General features: G+C 38.0%; 2 protein-coding genes and 1 non-coding gene across 4 annotated transcripts in view; 2 read left to right on the top strand and 1 right to left on the bottom strand.

The window, feature by feature from the left end:
* Positions 1-6,078, top strand: part of Ccdc82 (coiled-coil domain containing 82) — a 32,737-nt gene extending 26,659 nt beyond the window's left edge. For both annotated transcript variants that reach the window (XM_027951379.2, XM_027951380.3), the window contains exon 8: positions 5,138-6,078. In XM_027951379.2, coding sequence (XP_027807180.2) covers positions 5,138-5,203 — 66 coding nt within the window. In that variant the 3' untranslated portion in view covers positions 5,204-6,078. The remainder of the gene's footprint in view (positions 1-5,137) is intronic.
* Positions 6,079-8,024: 1,946 nt separating this feature from the next.
* On the bottom strand, positions 8,025-8,147 carry LOC114105097 (U6atac minor spliceosomal RNA). The gene has a single exon (XR_003584949.1). It is a non-coding gene; the product is annotated as a U6atac minor spliceosomal RNA (small nuclear RNA).
* A 2,311-nt stretch (positions 8,148-10,458) lies between these two features.
* The window catches only part of Maml2 (mastermind like transcriptional coactivator 2), a 325,932-nt gene continuing 315,547 nt past the window's right edge, over positions 10,459-20,843 (top strand). The window contains exon 1 of the mRNA XM_071616641.1: positions 10,459-12,350. Coding sequence (XP_071472742.1) covers positions 11,838-12,350 — 513 coding nt within the window. The 5' untranslated portion in view covers positions 10,459-11,837. The remainder of the gene's footprint in view (positions 12,351-20,843) is intronic.

The raw sequence follows: 20,843 nt of genomic DNA, 5'->3' as shown, positions 1-20,843 counted from the left end.
ATTAATAAAAAGTTTGTCCCTTAGTGAAGGATCTCTATCCTTTCATATATGTATTCCATATATATGTATCCCCTTATTTTCTTTGACAAGGTATAGGACTCAACTCTGCTTGTCTGCTTCCTATTCTTTAGAACAGTTCTTGTGACCTGAGAGTGAAGAAGCACCTGGTGCCAATCTGAGGAAAGGATCTTCGCTGCCAGTTCTAATACCACCCACATCCTCTTCTTGAGGACATGGGACTGAGCAGTGAGCAATGTAACTGAAGATCAAGGGGAATGCGGAGGTTTCAGGCCATCACACTGATTTTGATTTCCCCATATCCTGTTGATCACTAAATTTGATATCAGGAATAGAGTGGGGTTTTGAAGAGTGCACTGGATTCCCAAAGATCTACTGGCAGCTCATAGCTCTGGTCTGCTCACAGAGCTTTTAGAATTGTTTATAGTGCACGAAAAGAATACTAATATGATTGCAGTCTTCTAAAACAAGTCTAGTTACATGGATAAGTAAGAGAGAACAAACAGTAGATTTCAGGCACCTCATATCAATGGTATATTCTTTAAAAAAAAAAAAACCTGCTTGAGATCCATTGCCTAGGCTAGATCATAGGGAAATTTGTAGGTGGGAGCAAGGGTGGCAACAGATCTTGGCAAACAAACTTCTGCAGAGGGAAAGAAAAACAATGAAACAAATTTCTTAGAACATATCATCTTCAGTGGAGGTCTTCTAGTCTAGAGAATGACTTCATGGTTGGTTTCCATTTTGACAATAATTTTCCCACTTCATACCACCTAGTGATCTTGCCTACCTCTGACGCCTTGATCCTTAAATCTTCTTTCATTCATTTTACTCTCTTCATCTTTTTATCTTTTCCTTTGCTTCTACTTTGCCTACTCCAGATCTCCTCCCATCCTGCTTGTGCTTTTCCATTTGTGCTCTTCCATAAGGGAAGAACCATCATTTATCCAGTAACACATCTTCATTTTCCTAGATGTTAAATTCTTAAGTGTTTTTATTGATGCCTTTAGAGGTTGCCAACCCTCTAGTGAAATTGGAAAACCTATTGTGATACTACAGTTAAAAAGGATTGTGTACTAGGGATAGAAAAAATCACTGTGTACTTATCATTTATATTATGTAAAATTATATATGGGAAACCTTAAATTTCTTGAAAAAACAAAAAGCATTTCCAAATCATGTACCTTCAAGAAAGCTTAACCAGGTTTGGGACAACAGAAGGGTCCTGGAATAAGAAATATATTCTTAGGGAGGAAAATAACCAAATCTCACATTATGTATATAGAGAATAACAATTAGCATTAGGCAATGAAGGCATTTCAAGATTATACATGTTTAGGACAATATATATATATTCATATTAAAATAGCAAAGAGCTTCATTTTCTTTTTGAGATTTTTCCCTCACTTTAAAAAATATTTGTCTATGAGAATTTCTCCAAAGGTTTCCTAGAAACCATGAGGTTTATAGCCAACATAAACCCATATGCAGTTTTTTGTGCTGTGATAAAATTTCAGAATTTGTCAAATTTGTTTACTCTGATTTTATCGCCCTCACTCTGTTTATCCTTCTCTGTGTGAGCCTTTATGTGACAACACTGCATGTGTTTTGTGATGCTTCCCTTCACTGGCTGCAATCTTGTGGCCATAGTTACTATGACCCTTTAGAATGTCTGGGCTCAGTGCAACTTGAATGCCTATCTCAGTGGCTATTTCTGCTTTCACCTCCCAATTAAACCAGATCCTTCTTTTGCTTTATACAAAGTATTTGTTCCTATCTTTCTGCTCCCAGCTTTTACCCACACTTTGCTTTTACCCTTACCTATCCCTTCTCTTCCAAGCACTTTTCTTCCATTACCTGAGGGTATCTCAGTGTGTTCTCAAACACCTGCCAACTAGACTTCATTCTTCTTGTTTTTACTCCATAGCACTAAATGAGGATTATCTGTTTCAGTCTATTTATACTAAAGGAATGTAGAAGTAACTCAAATATAAAAAAGAAGAAGTGATAGGAACATTTAATAAAACCAAAATACATAGCAAATACATATGTCTCATTTTTAAATAATATGTGACAGGCAAAATTCTAACAAATGTTTTTTTTTATTAAGAGGAAAGTTCATATAATGATGAAGTTTCCTAGGAATTGAAAATAAGATTGTTGGGGTGGGGTAATAGATATATTAACACCAGGAAGTGATGAAAGTATGTTATATTAAGTCAGTTTTGCACTTGGATCTGACATAATTTTCTTATATACATATATGAATATTCCACAGTGAATCTCACCATCATGTACATCCACTAGTCTAGGGTCATAATTAGAATAAGATATATTCCATGCTTGTATAATTATATCAAAATGGGTTCTACTGTCATGTATTAAAAAGAGCCAATAAAATAAAAAATAAATTCTAAATTTATTGCATAAAAGTTATTATATAAAGAAGAACTTTAAATTATAACTAAAAACTCTTCCCTTTTCTTAAATCGTTCTGATTTCTTCTCTTTTTTCCCTACCTTTTAACTTAACTTTCCTTCCCCCCCCCCCTATCCTTTAAGATGATGTTTCTCAAAACATTGCCTTTGACAGCCTATATCAAAATCACCTAGTTTGTGAAAAATATATATTCTCTGGCTTCATCTAAACTTATTGAATGAGAATCCTTGATGGTGATAAACATCCAATGTTTTAAAAATTGAGTGATTAAGTTATATACAAGGACCACTGCTTGAAAGGACATATTACATTAGATTATGTCTTCAGCTTCTCAAAGCTGCTTTGACAAATATATTCCTTTCTGTAGATCTAGGCTGCTACTTCTTAGTAAAGGACTCCAAGCTCCTTTTATTTTCTGACTGCTTTCCCACAGTCCCAACTGTTTATATTAGTAAGCCCATCTGGTACTATAAGAGAGTAGTCTTCATTATTAAAATAAGATCTAAACTCTCCAAATGCTCAGTGAAGAAGACCTAAGGGAGCTGTATCTTTAGGTGGAGAAAATGGCAAAAGTAATACCAACTGTCTTTTTCTCTGTTTCACTGTCCCTTTTGAGGTTTTTTCCATTTTTGTCATCAAAGCTGCTACCTTCTTGTCCCCCCTCCCCACTTTAAATCTCAGAAACACTATACTACTATAATGGTTAAATGCATGGATTTAAGTATTTGCTCTGCCATTTACTAGCAATAGAATTTGGAGGTAAGTTAGTTTATTTCTATAAATCTAAAGTTTCTATAAAACAGGAATTAAATAATATGAATTAGGATTTTGATTTTGGAATTAAATAAGTAGCACATTTTAAACATTTATTATAGGTCCTAGCAATTAAAAAGTGATCAATTAATGTTAGCTATTATTTGTAATAAAAGCAAGGAGAGATTTTGCATCCTTTATAATATATTGGATAGAGCCAGATACTGTGGCACACAACTGTAACCCCAGTTACTCAGGAGGCTGAAGCAGAAGGATAGAATGCCTGAGATCAGCCTAGGCAATGACCTTCTCCCAAAGTAAAATTTTAGAAAAAGAGCTAGGGACATATCTTAATGGTAGAGTGTTTGCCTAGCATGTGTGAGGTCCTGGGTTCAGTCCCACTATTGAAAAAAAAAAAAAGATAAAAGATAAATTAAAATTTTCAGGAACAAATTTAATAAATAATAAAGAAAAACAACATAAAAGAATAATAATAATAATAATAAAAGATAATAATAAGAAGATAAATAATAATAATAATAAGATAAAAGCATCAAACAACTAAACTTTTGAAGTATACATTTCTTAAAGTACTTTACTTATATCTAGTAAAACCTATCTGAGACTAGGCCAAGAAAATTCCTAAGTAGTCTTATAAGTTATTCCTCCTCTTGTTCTTTTCTTCCTCCTTTCCTGAGAAGGTGATGTAATCAGAGATCTTGGGGTTATAAAAAAAGGTTTCATGGCCTTATCTAGAAGGAAGATGGACTCCTCATATTCCCTTCTATAGATCTCTACCACCACAAGGTTCTTAGAGATCTTCTCTCATCTTGATAGGGATAGACCCTCAGAGTTCATATCAAGAAACCATAAGATTACATAACCTCCTCAACTGAAGAAAGCATTTTGCACTCTGTATATCCCAAACTGAACTCATATATCTCTTTTGCTCCCCCAAGCTACTTGTGAAATGGCCCTGCTCTTTCTCCTACTCACTCACCTTGATATCTCAAAATCATCCTCGACTCCTCTCTTAACTTGTTCCACCCTGTTCCTTATCCTCCATCTTCATTGCTGTCACTCAAATTTGGGCCCTCATGACCTAACTTGTAACCATAGGTTCATAATTGGTTGTGAAATCGTTCTAGAATGGCTGTTTTACCAATTTCCTTAAAATATACCTCAGATCAGGTCAGTCCTCTGCTCCCAGATCTTTAGCACCATTCCATGGTCTGTTAAATTATTATTCCACTCCTAACATACTTTTTATTATCTGACCTTAATCTCTTTAGTTCAATCTTATCTCTCTCAATTCCTTAGAGTATAGTCAAAGCCCATACTTCCTTATCAAGTTACTGTTGGATGAACATGTTATCTCTTGCAGAAAAATTTGCTAACTTTTTGCCTACAAAATCTTTGTGCCAAGGACAGCTTTAATGTCATTCTTTTCCAACCACTTCAGCAAACCATGACTTCTGAACCCTCATAACATGTTTTTACTCCTTCATGACACTTATTATGATTGTTAATAGTATAGTACTACTAAGCTCTAGTCTCCATTGGGGCAGGGAAAGTATCTTTTCGAAATTCTGTACCTTATACAGTCATTAGTTTTGACATATATGTCCTATAAATATTTTTAATGTTATTAAAGTAATTAAATTTCTACTATAAATATTATAATGGAAAATTATAATTTGTGAGTTATGAAATTAATTATACTATTGTTTGATTTTTTACCAATGCTTTCTATGAGTTAGATATTTTTATTTGAAATTGAGTTCCTAACTATAATAAAAAGATATTTGTTCCCAATTACTATGAAATGCATTTCTGTTGTAGTTTGAAAAATGTGTGTAGTTTGAAAAGGCCTAGCTTATCTTCACTGCTTTGAGTTAAATAACTAGCTTTTTCATTGTATATGCAGAAATATGGTCAACTTGAAGAATATCTCAATTTTGCGGATTACTTTCAAGATGAGAAGTTTGACTGAATTATAATACATTTCCTTCGGAGAAGATTTTATAAATTCCTGTAAATGTGAAGATCATGAACCTTGTTTCACTGTACTATGTGGCATTTTATATGTTTTTTGTGTATCTTCAAGCAAAATATCTTGTTTAAAACATGTTCATTTAATTTCCCATGAAATGGCACTCTATATCTGATAAAACTTTTATCTGCTGTACATGGAAAACAAGCTTAATAATTTTTAAGCCCATTAATGTATTTTTAAAGTTATCTAACAATGCCTTTATTACAGATGACTATCAAGTGAATGAGCTAATCATGTTCTGTCAGTTTAGTAGAAATATATTGTATTTTAAAATATTTAGCCTAACATCTCTATATATTTAATGTTGAATCTCTGTTTGGGTCTATTTGTTATCCTTTTACAGTATTAAATGGTTTTCTTCACTAATATATTTTTTATTACTATCATCTAAACTGCCATAGAAGAAACCTCAATGTATCATTCAGTAAAGTCCCCTTGCTTCATAATCAGACTGTAGTTTTTCTGTTCCAAATAGAGGAGTGCTTTATGCTTTTTCTAAAGTTTTCCTTAAAAATGAATTTCGGGCCTCTGAGAGTCTTTCAAACCTCACATTCAAGAAAAATTTCATGATCTGTATTTTCATACTTTATGTTATTTCTTTTTTCTATTCAGTTTTGTGTAGATGTTAATGATTAATATATATTTTATTTTTACCCATAACTTTCCCAATATATGCGTATATGTTAGGGTCTGAAGATTCCAGAGACAAGTTCAGCTAAAAACACTTTAAAAGTATATTTTGGTATCTGCATTACTTTGCACATCTTCATTTTCCCAGATTATAATAAACAGTTGCAGAGTGAACAAATGGACCCTGTCTATTCCATCTTTAATTCTCAATAATGGTATTCTAAAAGGATCTCTTCTACTGTGGAATTTTAGATTCTTTTTCTTACTGGAAGTCTTAATTGAACCTCGCTTCATCTATTAATGAGATTCACAGCATGGACCTCAATGTATGTATATACATAATAAATATCTACATTTTGTTAAATCCTTACAAGGAAGATTAGTTCATATTTTCTGTAATTCATTTTCTGTAATTATCCCTATTATTATTTTAAACAAATTGGATTTTAAAGACTCACAAAGTGGTGAGAATACTGATGCTGATGCTTAATAAAAAATGCATACATTTTTCAAAAGTGTGAGATAAACATTTTGGTCATACATCTATATTCATTTTATTTCTCTGGAACATGGAGGAATAGTCCTTAACGCCAGGGAATAAAAATTAAGCCATAGTTAAAAGGTGAAGAAGATGAAAGGACTCAGTTCAAAAAGAATCAAGACAGAATTATACAAATGATAGTCAAGGTGAGGAAGATGAAGGATCATGAATGATTTGTTAAAAGAAGGCCAGAGAAAATGATCTTTAAAGTTTCTCTGATGACTCTGGAAGCACCACTTTGCATCTGACACATGACAAGCTTGAGATAGTGGACGAGGAAAAGGACTTCAACCTGAAAACTGTAAAACTTTTATTATTTTTAACTGTATGCAATAATTTATAAAATTAAGGCACTAATAATTCCAGGTACTTACGATAGTAGCTTATGTAATTCTGGGTCAGGCCCGTTGTTGGCTTGAATTGGTCTTTTCCAATTAGAACAGCTGATTGTTGATCACAAAATGCATACAGGTAGTTTTTCTGATGTCTGGGGATATGCTACTTTAGTGGATGTTTGGAAGATACAAGAAGTTTTTAAGTACAAAGTACATGGTAACACCAAAAGAATGACAAAGATACAGGCTGTTAGGAGTGGAGAATTAGTATGGTTTAGGGGACCCAAACAAGTAGTTTTATAAGAAAATACAAATGTCAAAAAATAGAATTAACCTTAACTGCTATTATGACATACTGTATTATATTATAACCAATATCATTGATCCAATTATAACACTAAAAATAGGTTGCAAGCTTATAAATCTCACATGACAATGTTTTTAGATCTGGGCAGTTATTTCTGTAGTATTAGTTAATATAGCATTAGATAGCTGTGTATGATGAAGATACGAGTAAGGTGAAAATAGAAAAGTAAAAGAAGTCATGATTGAAAACTAAACAGAAGTTTTGGGAAATGAGAGAAGGCATAAAACCATAAAACAGGAAAAATGAGTGGGGGGATAGTTATTTCATAATTGAGTATAGTTAACTAGGTTTCCTAACTTTGTATACTCATATTCAAGTGAGTAGTTGTATCCACTGCTCATTCCTTGCAGGTATTATGGGGCTTGTTTACCATGAGTGTTGACTGGGGGATAGTTGCACTCCTTGAGCTACTATGAGAGTAGTTTGACTTCCTTGTAATTCTTTTCACACTTGATTTTTTTTTTATTTCTTACATACATGACAATAGTGGAATGCATTACAATCACAATTATCCATTCACAGCACAATTTTTTGTAACTCTGTATACAAAGTATGTTCATGCCAAATTATGCCATTATACATGAGCTCTCATTATTTTTTTGCATTACAATTCTTAATACACTTTTATACCACAATTTATCATATCTCTGTTAGTATACAAGGCATGTTGACACCAAATTCATATCTTCATACGTGTATTTGTATAATGATGAGGGTCTCCTTCCACCATCTATGCTATTCCCCTTCTCCCTCCCTTTCCCTCCCATCCCTATTCCCTATCTAGAGGTAATCTTCCTCCCATGCTCTCCCTCCCTACCCCATTTTGAGTCATTCCCCTTATATCAGAGAAGACATTGGGCATTTGTTTTGGGGGGGGATTAGCTAAAAAAACGATGGTTAGATGCCACGAAGTAGGTGGCAATGCCTTAACTGTATGCATGTTGTCAGGTCCCAGAGCCTCTTCCATCCTTGTCAAGGGGAGTTCTAACCTCTCTTTTCATACAACACTCACACTTGATTTTAAGGCAGCAAGCCTGATGGGTAAGAGCATAGGTTTGAAGTCAGTCTTGAGTTGGGTCCTTGTTATATGAACTGGAGATTAATTTTATAAGCCTCAGTTTTCTCACAATTGGGGTTATTAATAGCTATCTCCCAGGATTGCAAATCAAGGGAGATCATTTATATGAAGTGCTGTGCCTGAAACCAATTTTTTTAAATAAAGTCATAAGTGATGTGAGTAGAAATGAAGAGTCGATAATAAATAACATCTTGAAATCAATGGCTATGCTGTATAAGGGTAAATGTATGCAAAAGACATTCCAAAGAAATGTCCCATACCACTGGAATATAGTATGAATATGTGCTTATATTATGAAACTTTGCTTCCCAAGCTTTTAAGATATGTCTGTGTATAGCATAGTTCAGTTTATTACCCAATGCATACATGTACTGAAATATCTATGCTACCCCATAAATATATAAATTTTTGCATTCATTTATGTGTCATTTGATGTAAATTTATAAACCACTTTGATCTTTTAATTTATATGATTAGGGATAGCTTATTTGACCAAGAATTCCATGCTATTAATCAAAACCTATGTTACTGCAGGGTGATAGAGTGAACAGTAAAATTTAAACTTAAATATTACATTTTTTCTTTTATCAGGCATGATTGCTGAATTTCAAATACCCATAACAGTGAAAGAAGATATTGTCTAATGAATACAACTTTTAAAAAATCAAATATAAAATGATCAAAACTCTTTCACATTTAATGACACCTCATGGCAGAGTTTGCCATTCAAATTTTGTTTATTTAACAAAGATATATTTCTGCCTTCCTTCACATGAATAATAAGGAAATTAGCCTTGAATGGGGCAGACAGAAATATGTTCCCATGAAAAGCTAAATGTTTTATAGCTGAGTATCCCTAATTTAAAAATACAAAATCTGAAATGCTTCTAAAAATCTGAAACTTTCTGAGTACCAACATGATGAATTTTTGGAACATTTCAAATTTTCACCTTGGGGATATTCAATTGGTATAATCTATACAAATATTCCAAAATCTGAAAAACTCAAAAAGCCAAAACACTTATAGTATCCAAGTATTTTTGGATAAGGGATACTTAACCTGTATTCTATCAGAGTATACTTGCCTCCACTTCTAACCTAACATTTGTAAAAATAAAATGGAACTACAGTAGGTCAGTCTATGGGGAACTAAACTGAATAAATCCAGTCTTGAAATGTTTGCATTTATTTTGACCATTCATTTCTGTCCAGGGCTCAGTTTGAAGCAGGATCATGTTACTGAAATGCCAGAGTTGGTTTAAATTAATGAAGCTCCTCTCCTTGAGAACTCAAATCCAATGACATCCAAATTAGTCCTCCTAGATTATTTTTGGTTCCAACTTCCAATATTGTACTTACCTTAATTTACTCTCCATAATTAATAGACAAGCAGAATCCACTATACGGCTGGCTAAAAACAGGATTATCTAATATTTAGGAGAAAATGTTCTTTGTAAGAGATCTATTTGGTTTGTGTTATTAAACTTGAAAGTCATCTGGTACACGTTGATTTTCTTCATTGTATATGTAAACCAGATAGCTATAGAAAAGTCTTGTCTCGCATTTGGTTGTCATAAGCAATCTTAAATTTTTAAAGAAAAAAAAACTTGTTTTTCTTCTAGAACTGGTATTAGTAATTTCACCATCCGAATAAGGATTTTATTTATCCATATTGATATGCTTTGACCACCCAGATAAACCACCCAGAGAGACACAGATAGGAGGCAGACACTACACCTGCATGCCCTTAACGAAATAGCAATGATTTCCCTTCTCTCTACACCCCTCCCAAACACATTCGCCAACTTCCTTACTAATGAACATTTCCTCAACGCTTACCGAGTTCTCGCTAGGGTGCTCAGTGGTATCATTTACAACATATTGAAAGATGAAAATGATATCCTCAGAGGGGCATAATGTAGATCTGAAAGGGAAAATACATTCCCTGGCCGGGAATTTCTTAAACATTTAGAGAGAGTGAAATAGTTGCATAGGGGTTGGGGAATTTCCCCAGTCTTCCCCGCATCACCAAGTCTGAGGCTGGGCTGAGCGAAGTCTGTTGAGATGCGCAGCTTTGGGATTTACCTCTTCAGCCACTGGGAGGCCCTCTGCGTTCCCCTTTCCCCGGTGCCTGGCTGCGATTACTCACTTGAGTAGTGGCACCAGCCTTCCACCAGGGAGCCTCGAGCGAGCTCTCCCGCCCTCCCCCCCCCCAGCCCCCCCACCCCGCGGCTTGCTGGCTCTCTCTTTCTCCCTCTCTGTCTCACTCTCTCTCTTTCTCTCCCTCTCCTATCGGAGCACAATGAAAGCCTGTGTATCGCCTGTGTATCGCCGTGACTCCGGGCGGGAGCCAGTGTCAGCAAGCGGCTAACAACAGACGAGAAAGAGAAAGGAAAATACAAGCTACTTTTTTTTTTTTCCATCTATAAAGCGGAGCAATACAAGAGATAGAACCACATTGCTTATTGCGAGTCCAGACCCTCAGATCCACTGGCCGGGGATGGAATGTACAAAAGTGGACAGAAAAGTGGCTGGACATGACTCGGTGCAATTTGCTGGAAGTTTGTAAGTTTGACCATCGTTTGTAAATTACTCTCGGAAGAGTTTGTGTCTCTTGATACTGTATGAGAATAGAGCCGGGGTGAGGAATAGAACCGTAAGCGGGAAAGAAAATATGTGTCGAAGGATCTCTCTCAGTGGCTAGCCACTTCAGATTGCTTTCATTTAAGGCTAGGAAACCTTAGAGGGAATGAGGATTTTGCCGGTGATTGGATTAGCAGAAGAAAAAAGCATGGTCCCAAAGTCCAATTACTGACATTGTTAACGATTGAAAAGCTGTCTCCTTTTGGGAGAAGACAACATCCTACAGCACCCCAAGGAGGAGATAACATTGGAGCAAAGGGAAAGAGGAAAAAATCAAGACAGTTGCCCTTGATTTTTGCACATTTTGAACATTGACTTCAAAACGTTCTGAAACAGCACTGTTGTTGTTTTTTGTTTGTTTGTTTGTTTTGTTTTGTTTTTGGTGTGTGTGTGTGTGTGTGTGTGTGTGTGTTTTTTTAACCTGAGAAAAAGTAAAGGCTGCCTGCCAGTTACATACACCATGGTAGAAATGTATTTCTCTGCAGATACATCTCCATAATTTTCTGAAACAACTAGGTGCGGGGAGTCCAGCTCTCTATTAATACCTCTCTCAATTCCTTTTTCTGTGTGTTTCTGTCTCTTGCTTGACAATCCCTGAATTCTTGAACTAACCCCCAGATTTTGTGCTTACAAAGTACATAGTGGCTCTTGTCAGCTTCTTGAGGTGTGTGGGGGGGAATTCACCAACTCTATCCAACTTCTCCAGAGCTGTCAAATGCAATTAGAGTAAGTTGATCAGGGTTTGTTTCCAACTTATCCTCTCCAGTTGGTCTCCATTCTTTTCTCCCCACCCTCTTTTTACTAACTCCCCTCCCCCACACCTTCTCTACTGCTCCCCCCACCTCTGAAGACCTCTTCTATTCATGTGGCCCTGAACACTGAGTTCACATTGTCAAACACAGATTTGCCTGCAATAGACAACACAGTAGCCTCTTTACACCTCATCATCCCAGGCAGCAATCATTGTGTCCAATAAGATGGGGGACACAGCGCCCCCGCAGGCCCCCGCAGGAGGGCTAGGGGGGCCTTCTGGGGCGGGGCTCCTAGGAGGGGGCTCAGTCACCCCCAGGGTGCACAGTGCTATCGTGGAGCGCCTGCGGGCTCGGATTGCTGTCTGCCGCCAGCACCACCTGAGCTGTGAAGGACGCTATGAACGTGGTAGGGCCGAGAGCTCAGACCGTGAAAGGGAGAGCACCTTGCAGCTCTTGAGCCTTGTACAGCATGGCCAGGGAGCAAGGAAGGCTGGCAAACACACCAAGGCCAATGCCACCGCTGCCACCACTTCAGCCCCTCCACCGCCCCCTGCTGCCCCTCCTACGGCTTCCCAAGCAGCAGCAACAGCAGCCCCACCGCCCCCACCAGACTATCACCATCACCACCAGCAGCATCTGTTGAACAGTAGCAATAATGGTGGCGGTGGTAGGATAAATGGAGAGCAGCAGCCACCAGCTTCAACCCCAGGGGACCAGAGGAACTCAGCCCTGATTGCGGTAAGGCACCTGGTTTTCTCATGCTTCTGGCTGTGGTCATGTGACCTTTTGTGAAGGTAGAGGTTGCCTTGGCCTAGTGCAGAATGGATGGCAGTAAAGAAGGCCAAGATGTCACTGATGACCTCAAAGGCCACTGAGTGTGTTGTCTGTGTGCTTTTGTACTCTTGCTCATCAAATCCCACCAATGCTCATGCATGAATTTTCCACCACCTGTAGAATATTCCTTAACTGATAAGAAGTCCTACTTCTCCAGAGGCTCTCTGGGGTTCAGGACTTTTAAAAGAAAGGCTGCAGCGGAGGAAGGCCCTGTGTCAAAGCTCATCCTGCTTTGGCTAGCCAGTTCTAATTAGGCCCAACAAGCCATTCTTCAGCCTGGAGGCATTTATCAGCTCAACTGACCTTTATCAAAGCCTTTGCCTTCTTGCCTGGTTTCCCCTCCTTCCTTTGAAGTATCCCTTCTTTTGGGTGAAGAGAACATAAATAGCACTTGTAATACAGAACAAGTTCTCTGAGTGTCTACTCATTCAAAAAAGTTAAAAAATGGGGAATATATTCCAAAGATAGACTAGTGAAGGATGTTCTTAGAAGGCCTACTCCCTGATTTCCTGTGGACCCCATCCCACTTCCCACCTAGCTTCTTTTCTAGACACTCTGATCAAGCAGTGCTATCTCAGAGCATTCAAGGAAGTGGGAAGGAAGTGCACTTCATTCTGGGAAGTGCCTTCTCTTTACCCACTCCTTGTGACTGCATATCAAACCCAGAAGTTCTGATTAAGTTTCTGACTGCAAGTGCTTCCTCACAGGCACAGACACACCCCACCCAGAGGGAGGATCCCTTGAATCATTGATTTTTGGTCCCAGTCCTGGTCAGGTGACTGCCTGCCTGAGATATGCTCCCTTCCCCTAGTGTTGCTGGGCCAGTAGCAATTGGATAGAAGGTGATATATCCTATGCTGCCCTGCAGCCCTGCGAGCTTCCCCTCTGAATTTCATGGGGCTCCTGAAGTTCTGTGTCTGCTCATGGCACAGCTTTAGTTTCCCTAAGCCAGCTTGGGTGTAAAGCAGAAATAGGAAATGGCCTTGTTAGCCCAAAAGTACTCAGAAAGCCCATGGAACCTGATGGTACTGTGTCAATGTCTCCTCCTGAGGAACTGGAAAATAAGCTGTGGGGACTGGACATCCTCCAGCCAGGGCCCCGGGGTATTTCTTTTCGGTTCCCCCTTATCCCTGCCCTAAGTCTGTGATGGAGAGATTTCCTGGATCTGGGAGCCGTGATGCTCTTCTCCCCCTCCATACATATATTTTACTTGGGATAACCAAAAGTACAACTCTTCGACACCAGCTTCAGATGGAAAAATAGCTACCTATAGTGAAACTGCCCAGTGTTTACTGTTTTATCCCTGAATGCAGTTAGCTTGTGAGGTTCTGTTGGAGCTTCAAGTCCTGATTTCCTTTCTCTACCACCTGCTCCATTGCCACTTCTCCTTGGAATTCCCCAGCAGAGCAGTGGGAGTTTGTTTTGTGAAAGAGAGATGCTAGGGTGAAGGAGGAAGGCAAAGAATTGCGCGAATGGCAAGAAGAATGAAGTTTGTATGTATGTGTGTGTCACCAGCATCTGCAGCCAAAAGTAACTAAATGCCTTGATTGTCCCCAGTAAATTTATAATCTGTCTGCAAGTCTCCCAATAATACAGCTTTGTGTGCTTCACAGTCTCCTGGTAAGTGTTTCTGGGATGATACTGACAGCAAGGCATCCAGGCCAGCCCTGAAAGGGGAAAGCTGATCTGTCCTGGATGTCAAGACAAGAGGAGCTACAAAAGGGCCACAGGGGCTTTTCCTCAGGGCCTTCACATACATGCCTCTGTAAGGAACCTGGCACGTCTGCTCATAGCCTTGGGTGCTTTGGGTTTGGGTTGTTTTGTTTGTTTGTTTTTTGCTTTTGTCCAACTTGGAAGTAAGATGAGGCCGTCTCTTTTTCTTGAGTGCTTTGGGATGTGAAATGAAACCAATTTCAGTGGTTATTGTAGCTTTACAATAGCAATATCCATGTTGGCAGAGAAGTGAGGAAATAACATCTGGCCTTTCTCCACTAAAGAGCTAAGCCTGCAGAAGCCAAAGGTGTTTGTTTTGCCACCTCTGCTCTCTCCTCTGCCCTCCAACCATCTCCTAATATATTCATTCCCTTGGAGTGGTTCCCTTTCCAAGTGTAGTGATGATGTGGGAGGTTTGACATTAAGTTAGAAAGGAAAAGAGCGACTTATTTCAAAATGGTGTTCTTCATTGAAACTGTGGAATTGCAAAGGTTGATCCACAGCTCCCCTTTTGGTTATTGGAAATTCCCTCTCCATTATAGCTTCTAAATTTGGCACTTTATTACTCAGCCTGGTACTCGGAGATGGTGATGCAAGTGCTGTATTAACCTGATAACATTGTGTCTGACAGGAGGCCTGGGCATTAGGGAGTGATTCACCAGGCCCATTACACCAGCAGGTCTCACTTCAAGCAGGCTTCTCTTATTTTCAAAGACACTGTTAATCTAAAGGTCTTTGCCCAGAATGAGTGTCAGAATTCTTTCTTAATTTTATTGCGACTGTGTCCATAACCAGATTTATGTGATCTGGGTGTGCTGAATGTATCACTTTAATAGTGAATTTGTATGCTTTAAGTGGCCATAAATGTCCTTTGGAGAAAAGGAGAGAATATTGATCATCTAAAATCAAATAAGTGCTATGTCCTCAGATGAAAGCTCTGTATCCCACATACCTTCTAGTACAATGCCTTGTATATAGTGAATAATGTTTGCTGAATGAAGGTGAAAGGATTAGTTTTGTTCAGTGGGATAGTGTTGACTTTGAGGTGTGTTCTACTGCGGAGAATATTTAATTTCTGAATCTTTTCAATAGCCTAAGTTTCGAGAATAACGTAAGAATAACCTCTAAGTCAGTTCTAATTCTGTCCACATTGAAAGCCTAATTCTGCAGCCCTTACTCAGCCAGTTTCTTCATTTAGCTCAAGTACATGTTCAGGGGAAGCCCCACTGCTGCAGAGACTACAGGAAAAGGGCCTTTTAGAGAGCTGGTATTGTAGGGCTTTGAGCAAATCTGTATTTCTAACCACTTGGAGGAGGCTTTCAGCACTAAATCATTTTCTAGTGAAGTATGTTTGAATCTTTGAATGAACTGTGAAACTGAATAATTGCTGGTCCATGGAACAGTAAGGTTAGCACTTCCATGGTACATTATTAATCTTTCCCTTTTTCCTGAGACAAGCTCTTTTTCTATTGTATAGATTGTGTTGCTAGGATGGGTAGATAAGTGGTTCTAAGTCGTCTTTGGCTTCAGAGATTATCTTTTCTCTAATGTGGTGTGGGGGAAAGAAAGCAGATCAAACAAGGGACCTGTGGCTCTTGAATTTGTGTCTGCTTGATTCCCTAACCAGCTGGGTAACCTAGGACAAGTCACTTAGCAGTCATCTGTAAAACAGAGAGAACTAGAATACTGCTCTAGCTTGTTGAGAGAAGCAAATGAAGATATGTTTCTGAATGAGCTTGAGAAAAAATAACTGCCCTACAAAAATGCAAGACATCTTCACTAATATTACTACTAATAAACTACTGAACGATGAATAATAATACCAGTTTTTTCAGGGTTTAAAAGTATCTCAGCTCTCAGTTGTCTGTTTTAAGTGGTGAAATAACTTTTATTGTAGAGGGATCGGTATTCCAAATTTAGTGCTATCAAGTTAAAACTGAGATATCAGTTTACTTAAGTGTTCTTGAAGTCCCAGGAAATTCCACTTCTAATGTGTGATACTGTGAAATTTTGGGGCATTTTTTAATGCATGTACTTCACAGGCCCCTGCATGGGCCTGAGAAGTTTAGGAAAAGTGTAGCCCCCAGAGCTCCCAGAAATATTAGAAAAGTCACTTACACAAATGGCATGGGAAAGTTAAATATTTTGTCAACAATAGTCTAAAACGTTAATTGTTAGCTTAAGAAAGTCAAACAAGTTAAATCATTGCCAGAGTTCCCTGGTTGTTTTAAACTGATAATAATCAAGTTTCCAATTGACAACTCAAAATTTGAGAGCTGTAAGTTGGGGGCCAGATCTGGGTGTCTGTGGCTGTGTGCATGATAAATGTCCTGCCCAGGACAGTGATAGGAGTGTTTACATTATTTATATATGCAGCCATCATTTCTTGACCTATTTTTGTTCTGTTTTCCAGAACAAAGTAATAAAGGGAGAGTTCTTATGTATTCAGGACCTCACCACTTCTGTCAAGTAAATATAAGATCTCACAAAGGCACAGAGTTCAAGTGGAGAGAAGTTGGTACCATGCTTTATCAAAAATTGACAGAAAGCTTGCTCCGACAGCAAGGCAATGTCCTGTAAACCAAGATGTCTTTGCTTGTTTAGATCAATATTTGTTTATAGAAGTCATCTGCTTTCTTTGAAATAATGTCATTGCTAAGTGATGTTCATCAAATTTCAGCTTCCCTATTCCTAAAATCATTTTTAAATACCAAGATGTTGAAACATGCATAAGTTTTCAAATGGTCTTATACATAACAATTAAATATTACTAAGAGAGTGGCCATTATCCAGTTTTTGTTTTCATTTTTGTTCATGTTTGTTCTTAGCACTGTTATTTAATCTCAAAAAGCCTAAGAGGAAATCTGAAAAAAACAAAAACAAAAAATCACCCACTTCTGCTATGCTGGCAGATAACCCTTTCTCAGTGGATTCTATTACTTCCTTGTCCTTTAATCCAGTCCTTCACATACATTCATGTTCATAGGCAGGGCCATGTTTAATGAAAACAACTCTAAATTTTCCTTCTGCTTCTTCATGCTAATTTTCCTCACACTCCAGAAGGCTCTATGGAAGAATGATGGGAAATACAGAAAAAGACAGTCCCTGCTTGATGGGAAATACAGATAAAGACAGTCCCTGCTTACTGTAAGTCCAGTGGAGAAATCAAGACCACCTTAACAAAGGAATACCAGATGTGCAAACTAGGTAGAACAGACCAAACTGATATAGAAAGACAGAGGAAGAGAGGAACAAATGCTTATTTAGTTCTAGAATATACAGGTCACCTTTTTCCACACTTTACGTTGTGCATGCAAAAACCAGGTGAGTAGGCAACATTTGTTCTATTTTATAAATAAGGACACTTAAGGCTTAGTGATAAAGTAAATGGAAAAACTTATTTTGTTTATTTATTTTTATGTGGTACTGAGGATCAAACCCAGGGTTTTGCACATGCTAGGTGAGTGCTTTACTGGTGAGCCACAACCTCAGCCCTAAATGGAAGAATTTAAAGCACAGGTTTTATAGTTAGCAACCCATGTTCCAATCCCTACTTCACATTTCTTGCTGCATGAATTTGGAAAAATGATTTTTTGTTCCTGTTTGTACATCATCATCTGCATCTGTAAAGTTAATGCTGTTTAACAAAGTCAATATAGTGTTTGATACTTAGTAGCTGCATAAAACATGAGCACCTACTACTATTAGTAGTTGTAGGAAAGAGATTACAACCCAGGCCAGGCAAAGCTTTTAGAAGAATGCAGAACACCAGCAGGGCCTGGAAGAATGTAGAGAATGCTAAAGGTAGAATGGGGGTGTAGAATGTGGGCATGCAAGGAGGTGTGAAAATTAAGGTTTGGGGGAAACAGAGAGTGATAAGCATGGCTGACGCTGTGGTTGGGTATGAGTAAGGAAGGGAACAGGTGAGGTGATCCACTTCCTGGAGGGTTTCAGGGTATGGCAAGAGCAAATCAGAAGCCCTGGTAAATGGTGAAGCACAAAAGGCTCAGAGGAGTCAGCAGCTATGGAGCAATAATAATCCTTCATGTACTTGAAGACGTGTATTACATTTCCCCTCCAGCAGCCTCTTCTCACAGCGCACTGCCTAAGTGTTCTGTACTACCTACCTTTAAGTCCCTAGAGCTGCTTAATGCCTTGCTATTTACACACTTCTCCCATTCATGGTGAGTTATATACAGGATGACATGGCCTTTGGCACTGAAAGGAGATGGTTTCAAAAGCACACTAGCTAGACACAGAAGAGAAACTAAAAGAAGCAGAACCAGCTACCTCTCTGCTTAGGTTTATTGGCCCTTCTGTGCAAATAAGAATTGCTCTGCTGATAAAGGTTTATTTGCTTGATGTGTAAACTGATCTTCCTAACCAATGAGTTTCCTTGCATATCAACTTGGAAAATGTCTTTTCATTAAAAAAAAAAAAAAAAAGATGAACAGAAATTTATGAGAAGCCACAACTCCAGATGGTCTTTGAGATTTACTTACTTATTTACTTGCTGTTAATACAGATGTGTTACAGATCTTTTACATGCCCTGAGGCTCATTCAGATATTGAAAGAGAGTCAGATTTCCTCCATTTGGTCCTTGTTTACTAGACATAGAGAAGGGACCCTGTGACATAGATGGCAAAGGAAAAAAACCAACAACTCTTTCGCTCCCTGATTCATGGCATGCTGCTGGGATGCTGCCCTTTGCTAATGGGCTGTCTTCCAACTTTGACCTTTTCTTACACATATCTAAGGAACAGATGTGAGAGAATGAAAGCTGTTCCACTTCCTTGTGGGGAACATGAGGAGAGGAGCTTATGTATTCTCCCCAGGCCTAAGGAAGTCTAGATGGTTGGGCTCTACTATAACCAAATTACTGAGTAAAAAGGGTAACTCACAATACTGACACACATCACAGTTCTCCACATGTCTTAATGGTTTCAGAATCTCACATCAAGACTATGAACATGAGTGCTTTTTAGAATTTATGAAAATTATTAATTCATTCAATAAATAATCAATGTGTGACTATTCTTTGCCATGCCATGTGTCAGGAATACCTTTTGCCCTCTTAGAATTGATGGTCTGAAAGTGGTGTGGACAGGTTGGAAATAGAAGTGTTCAAGTTGGCTTGCTGAAGGAGGCAAGGCAGTGGGGCAGTTAAGTAGAGCCTGGCATCTGGAGTGGGGTGACCAGGTTTTCAGTCAGCTCTACCATTTAATAGTAGTGTCTTCTTGGGTAAGTCGGTCAATTCTCTAGCTTCATTTCCCCAGGTGTAAAACGGAACGGTAGTAACAGAACTAATTTCTTAATGATGTTGATTAAATGAGTCATTTGCCTGGCACCTTGTAGAGGCTCAATAAATTTTAGCTGCTCTATTTACGTGAGAAATGACATACTTGAATCAGCTAGCCCACAACTCCAAGTACATCAGACATTACACGGAAGGACATGGATTTTCTCTTTGATATTTACTTTAAAAGGTTAGTAAATGGTACTGCATTATCCAGTTTCCCTCAGTGGTTTAATGTGGAGATATCACCCGGGATAGATTTGCATTTCCCAGGGGTGGGCTAAATAGTGTCCTAAAAAATAGGACCAGTTAATACGTTTCTGAATCCTAGGATCACAGGACTCCCAATCTAGAACTCGAGTGTCTACTTGACCCTGTACTTTTAGAATAGGTCTGAGTTTCCACTTAGTTACCCAGAATGTGGGCTTAGTGGGAAAATGAGAAATTTAAACTGTTCATTCAGAGTTTTGAGTCATTACAACTGGAAAGTCCAAATTTATCAATTTAATTAAATTATTAATTTAAATTAATGAATAATTCTTAAGTGAATCTGATCATAGCTGCAAAAGATTAGAAGCTCCCTGCTGTGTAGATTTAAATGCACACTTTTGAAAGCTAGATCCCTGGCTAAAGCTACTCAAGAAAGGGGCAACTGCATCTGCAAGTCCACAGGCAGCACAAATTTGCTCTCTTCCCAACTTTGACCATGAGCATGTTAAAAATTTTGTGCCTTGATGTGGGTTATGGCTTGGAATCTTTTCTTCGCTCAGTACCTCCTTAAGTGTGACTTTCCATAAGAAACACAAGGAAGATGTTGCCAGGGCTTCAAAGCAAGTTTTAGTGATGATAATTCTTAATCAAAAGCATGATGTTCCAGTGAAGAAATGTCAGGATTAGAATAAGAATAGTCCCAGTTCTCTGATGGACAATATTTGGGCAAAGATGGACTGTTGGAACTAACTCAGAACAAAAAAATGTCCTCAAAAAATACAATTTTTTGTTGTTGTTTATTCCCCATCATTTAAACTTAGATCTCCTCCCCCTTTCTCACAAGGAAATAATACTTAGGAAATGTGCCATCAAATTCTGTTGGGTTTGTTTTGTTTGAAATGGTGTTCTTGTTTCCTGAGTCATGCCTGCAGGTTCATATGTTAATGTGGAGTTATTAACATTGTCACTTTCTAAATTCTCTTTTTTTGTCAGAAATGTGACTGAGTTATATTAGAGGATCCTATCCAGCATACTGATAACTCTTGCCCACATGAAGTCCATTACTTTGACTCCTCATTCTACAATAGAATTCTTTTTAGGTAGTTCTGATGGATTTGAACAGAAAGTTAATTACATGACTTTAATTTTTTTTTCTTAGTTAAGTCTGTTAATAGCT

The sequence above is a fragment of the Marmota flaviventris genome, chromosome 9, assembly GCF_047511675.1.
Source record: "Marmota flaviventris isolate mMarFla1 chromosome 9, mMarFla1.hap1, whole genome shotgun sequence".
Taxonomy (NCBI): domain Eukaryota; kingdom Metazoa; phylum Chordata; class Mammalia; order Rodentia; family Sciuridae; genus Marmota; species Marmota flaviventris.
Note: the sequence above shows the minus strand (reverse complement) of the source record. Positions and strands in the feature narration are given on the sequence as shown.